At 31.3% G+C, this 5,626-nt stretch overlaps 1 protein-coding gene across 1 annotated transcript; it reads right to left on the bottom strand.

The window, feature by feature from the left end:
• Positions 1–762: 762 nt before the first annotated feature.
• LOC106755518 (chaperone protein dnaJ 10) lies at positions 763–5,119 on the bottom strand (the record flags this gene model as incomplete). The annotated part of the gene is made up of 6 exons (XM_014637690.2): positions 763–1,037; positions 1,759–1,839; positions 2,726–2,898; positions 3,308–3,466; positions 4,700–4,829; positions 4,940–5,119. Coding segments are annotated over 6 exons (807 nt in total), but the record flags the coding sequence as incomplete, so codon positions are not given.
• Positions 5,120–5,626: the final 507 nt, after the last annotated feature.

The raw sequence follows: 5,626 nt of genomic DNA on the forward strand, positions 1-5,626 counted from the left end.
TATAAAATATTTTAGATTAGTTAATGAAGATGATCAAGAATTAGTTTTATTAATAAAAAACTGATTTCTTTCTTTTTCCTCATTTGAATGAGCCCAATAAATCTATTTTATCACTTTTGCTAATAAATAAAATTATTACTTTCTGGGTAAAAAAATTTATATTGTCATAAATTTTAACATAATTTTAAACTTGCACAATTACTTTAATTTATCTATTTTATATTAAGAGATATAGCCATTTCAATATAATATACCTAATAGGGACTTAATTTACTAAAACATCTTTACTCCTTTTCTTAAAAATTGAAAATGTTAATATATATATATATATATATTTTCAAAAAACAAAACTTAAATACAATAACATATGCATAATTTGTTCTATTATTAATAGTAGAATCTGAATAAAAAGACTGATTAACATATTATATTATTAAAAGTGAAACTCCAAAACCTCTAATTAGAGAATCATTAAAAAAAAGTTGCATATAGTTGTGTATGCAAGTTTTGTTATATTATTTAATGTAAACCAACAATTAATATGATATAGAGAAAACAATTAAAAAAATTCAACAAAATAGTTTAGGATTTCCACATACAACATTTAATGTTTAAATGTGGGGTGAAAGTTTTTGGTTTCATTTATTATAGCCAACTTTATAGAAAAGTGTGATCATAAGAGATGATTCAAAACTTAGAGATAAAAATAAGTTTATGTAAGTTAAACTCAAGGTAACATGATAAGAATGGACTGAAATCAATAATCACTAGATGAAAATTATTAAATCCAAGTGTGTAATTATGGCAGGTTAGTCCAATCCATGAGTTCAAGCAATATTGCATAGCATGACTATCAACAGCAATGGAGCACTGCATCAAACAGTGTTCAAAATCCAGAGAATAGTAGAATACTACTCAGCACATCACCATATCAAACAAAGAGAACAAGATGACTATGACGAGGAGGAAGGAGCATCTACTACTTTGCCATTTTCTTTGCGTAGGTTGTTTTCTCTGCTATAAGGAGCCTTAGCACCCTGAGAAGCAAAATGAAACATTATTCTTAATTACATATAAATAAAATGGTAAAATATGTTTTGGTCCCTTAAAATATCTTGAAGTTGGGTTTTGGTAAAACATGTTTTTAGTTCCTAGATTTACCAGAAGTGATGTGGTTTTAGCTTCTGATTACAACAACAAAGCCTTGTCCTACTTATTAGGTACATTGAAAACATGACATCATCATATGCATGATTAAAAACCAGTCGTTTTTGTAATCTCTCTCAATTATATCCTCCTCCAGCTTCATTTTTGTTCTCCGCATTTGTTCATAGAACTATAAGTCATGCAATTTACTCTTATAACAGGTTCTCTGATGGTCTTGTTTGTACGTGTTCAAACCACCTTAACCAGTTTTCTGTCATCTATCCCTCAAAAATGCCAAACCAATCTCTTTATCAGATAGTCATTCCATATTATGTACTTTCTTATATGACTATATACATTCATCTTAACATTCTCATTTATGCTATATGCTCATATATGTGACATCATCTCATTAATTTCTCCATCATTTTAGCTCCTTATTGAATTTATTAGAGTTCTAAAACGACTAAACTAAATTTCGAGATATTTTGAGGGGCTAAACAAATGTAACAATTGGTTATTGAAATTGTTGTCAATTCCATGCTAGCATATGACAGAACTATGCAGTCATATTAGGTGTTGATGCATTAAAATATGAAATCAAGCACTTACTTGAAAGATGCTTCCTAACTTTTTCAATGCTTTGGCCCGAGCCTTCAGAACATCTTTGGAGGCACTAGGATCTTTAAGAACCTGAGAAAAATAGAAACCGTTTTCTTAAAATTTGTCATTAATTGACATTTCAATATATATGATATGCTTATTCAACATTTCATAGAACGCATTTCAGTTCAACACTGAAGTACATACTTTAGGAGAGCACATGGTCCACCAATTGCTTTCCAATGTAAAAGTTGGGCTTAATTATATTTTTGACCCTTTATGTGCAGTTTTTGTCCCTCCCTCGATTGTTTAATTAGTCAAAATTAGTTATTTTACTATCATATACTTCCATCACTTTTTCTTCACATAAAACTCTCATAATGATTAGATGCTTGAGATGAATTTGAGACATAAAATGATTTAAAAGGTTTAGAAGTTGAATGTGATGAAATTTGGAAGAATTCATAGAGTGCGCACTTAACGTTTTAAATAGGGGGAAAATCGGAACTTTTTAATTTTAGAGGAAACATAATATTTTGATCGTTGGATATAAGCAGAAGGGTATTTAAAATAGTTTAATAGGTTTAGTTTATGGAGATCTTTAGGGGGCTAAAAAAGAAAGTTCAATAGTTTCAGGTAGAGAACACGTACCAGAAGGGTTTGATTGTAGCCATTGAAAAAATAAGAATTTGATTGTTACAATTACAAAACTAGGAGATTAAAGTGAAGCAAAAAGCTATAGGCGGGACAATAATTGCACACAGGCCATAATATAGACACAAAATGTACAATGTCATGCACTGTGATCACAGTTGTTTCTAGAATAGAAGATTAAAAAAAACTGAGTAACACTAGAAAAAACTGCAAACTAATAAATGTCATGCACAGCAGGTACTTAGGGGGAAAGACTATCATCTTTGAGTTATCAGCCAAGAGTGTTATTTTCAGACTACGGAAAGTATATACTGCAACTTACTGCTTGGCAAACATGTGACAGAGTTGATTCAATATCAATCACATTGATCTGCCATAGAGAATTAACCATGGCATCCTTCTTATCTTCAATAGCTTTGATTATGCTTTCTTCCTTGTTTTCTCCTTCGTTTAGCTTCTTGAGTTCTTCTTGTATTTGAATTAGGGACACAGCTCCTACAAAAACAGTTAAGTTGCATTAAACCTTTCCAATGCCCATATTCTTTCAACTGATACACTAGAACTTCCCAAAGGCCAAAGTCCCTTTTGTTCNCATCTTATTTTTTTAGGTTTTGTTCTCCAAGTTTAAAAAGATTGAATTTAGTCCTTACATCAACTTATCACACTAATTTGGTCATACTGGAAACTNTTACATGAAGTAAGCATTTACCACATATGCCAAAGTCGGTACCTAATGTGATTAATTGATGTAAGTACCAATTTAATCAAACAAAGAAATTTAAGGAGCTAAAATAAAACCTTTTAAACTTGTGAGACTAAACTAAAACTAAAAAAAAAAATGAGAGATTAGGGACTAAAAGGGCCTTTTATCACCACCCAGTATAAAAACAAAATAGTCCACAACCTGAGGCTGCTGTTACTTGTGACTTAATACGGTGTCCTTTATCTCGAACCCACTCAGCCAAAAAGGGAACATTCATGTACCGTAAATCCTTGCCAAGTTCTCTTGCCGATTTTCGTGTGTAGATGTAACCAATTGTATGTAGCATGGCCTCACCAAAAGCTAAAAATAATGCCAGAAATTAATTATGAAAATTGCAAGGGAAGAACAAAACCAGGAATGGTCAATCATATCATAGTGGTCCCACATGAATTCACAACCCTGTCATCCTTTTAATGTGCAGCATGCTGGCATTTTTATCATTTGACCCAAAGGTTGCTATTAGATTAAAACTGATAAGAAATAATAACATATGATGAAATTCATGCGTTTGAAGTACATCGCAGAGGATCTACAATATACACAAATGGATGCCCTTATGTAGAATTTTCAAGTGTCGTGTGAAAAATGTTTCAGCAGAATTGTTACAGACTACATTCCTCTTCTAATCCTGTATTTTAATCAAGTTAGTATAATACTATGAGGCTGAACAAATTATAATGATCGTAAGCCAGGAAAAAGTTAAATCCATTTCATGGAGAATATGAAATCATAAAAATGTAATAAGGTACTACAAGAGTAACACCCAAACACTTAAGGTTCAATCTGAATTTTATAATAATTTCAAAGTTAATCGAATGACATGCAAGGTTATGTTGTCGACAAATTAAGGCTTTTAGTGCATTGAGTTCAGTAGTCTAAGAGTACATAAGCATCTTGCCTCAATGGGATTTCACACTCCATTTATGATTCTGTTGGATGATGCCTATATTATATATCTTTTCAGGATAACAAGCATAGAACCACTCAATCAATGGTATAATAATAGTGGGATAGATTCATCATTCAAACACCTGATATATTACTTAAGCTCAAGAAGAAATGTGGCACAACTAGTACAAGCTCGGCACAACTAGCATTATAGGCTTACAAATTAGGCATTATTTGGACATCTTTCACTAAGAAATAATGTATATATCATGTTGAAGCATTCATGAAGATTATAAACTACACCAGAATGAATGTGTTTTAGTTTCTTTGAATATTGACAATTATATTTCAAAACTGAAAAAAAAAANAATATTTGCACCTCAAAAACAAACTTCTGTGAAATAAAACTAAACTTCTATTACATCAATAGATCATTACAATTTATTTCCAGCCCTTGTATATTAAAACCTCAAAATAGAGCTGAAGAAAGGTCTGAATTGAAGGACAAGTCTAGAATGCATGTAGCAAATACCATAAATTGACACACTTGAAAATTAAAATGTTTCAGTCATTGAAACTTCTAAGTTCTGGACTACTGTTTAATAATACATTATTAAAATTACATGATAAAAAGAGGGATTTTACCAGCTTTAGAAAGGGTACGAGCTTCTGACTTTGCCCATGCAGTAAATTCTTCTTCTTGACCAACGACCGATAGTTGCAGCCGGTCTATCAGAATTGCTGAAAGCTTCTGCTCTCTTTCCTTCTGCCATGCCTACGGATACAAACAAGGAAAACAGTTTCAGCAACTAAATTATGAGGGGGCACTGTACAAAGGATTTGGGAAAACCATAATAAAGAACTAGAAAAGAAAAAAGAGAATACTTTCATCTTTTCTTGAATTTTTTGCCCCTGAACTTCGGGATCCTGTATGCCTTCATCAATTGCTATAGATGCTAAAAAAGGCAGTGCAAGTTTCCCAATATATTCTTCAAAAACTTCACTTCCAAAAATCATTCCAAATACAGCGGTAGGGTCCATCATGTTATCTCTGAAAAAAAAAAAAAATCAGTGTATTTTACAGGTTTCTCAATCCTTGAAAGCATTCTGTTACATTAGATTCATCTTAAAACGTCTTAAATAATGATTTTAGCATATATTCATAAATAAACAAGCCTTAATTTGGTTGATAGATTAATATTAATTTTAGGAGTTATGTTATATATTAGTTTTAGGACTTTATGTTTAGTATTCTTATAAATTAGCTATAACTGTTTGTCTTTCTTTCCCTTTTAGATAATATAGAATCGATCTTGNTTTTANGGTATCANATTTCAGTCTTGAAATCGAGAGATGAAGATACTGTAATCTTAAATAATTGTCATTCCAGTGCAATACAAAGCAGAGAAGTTCATTCTCTCATCCCTGAGATAAAACAATATTAGGTCTGCNCCATAATTTTGATGCCTCAACATAGTGGAAAATACTCACAGAACTAGCACACTTGATCAGATTATAGATTTTCTATAAGCAACAGTTCTGCTCTGCAGCTCTCATTCGTACTATTTGATT

This window comes from Vigna radiata, chromosome 2 (assembly GCF_000741045.1).
Source record: "Vigna radiata var. radiata cultivar VC1973A chromosome 2, Vradiata_ver6, whole genome shotgun sequence".
NCBI classification, from domain to species: domain Eukaryota; kingdom Viridiplantae; phylum Streptophyta; class Magnoliopsida; order Fabales; family Fabaceae; genus Vigna; species Vigna radiata.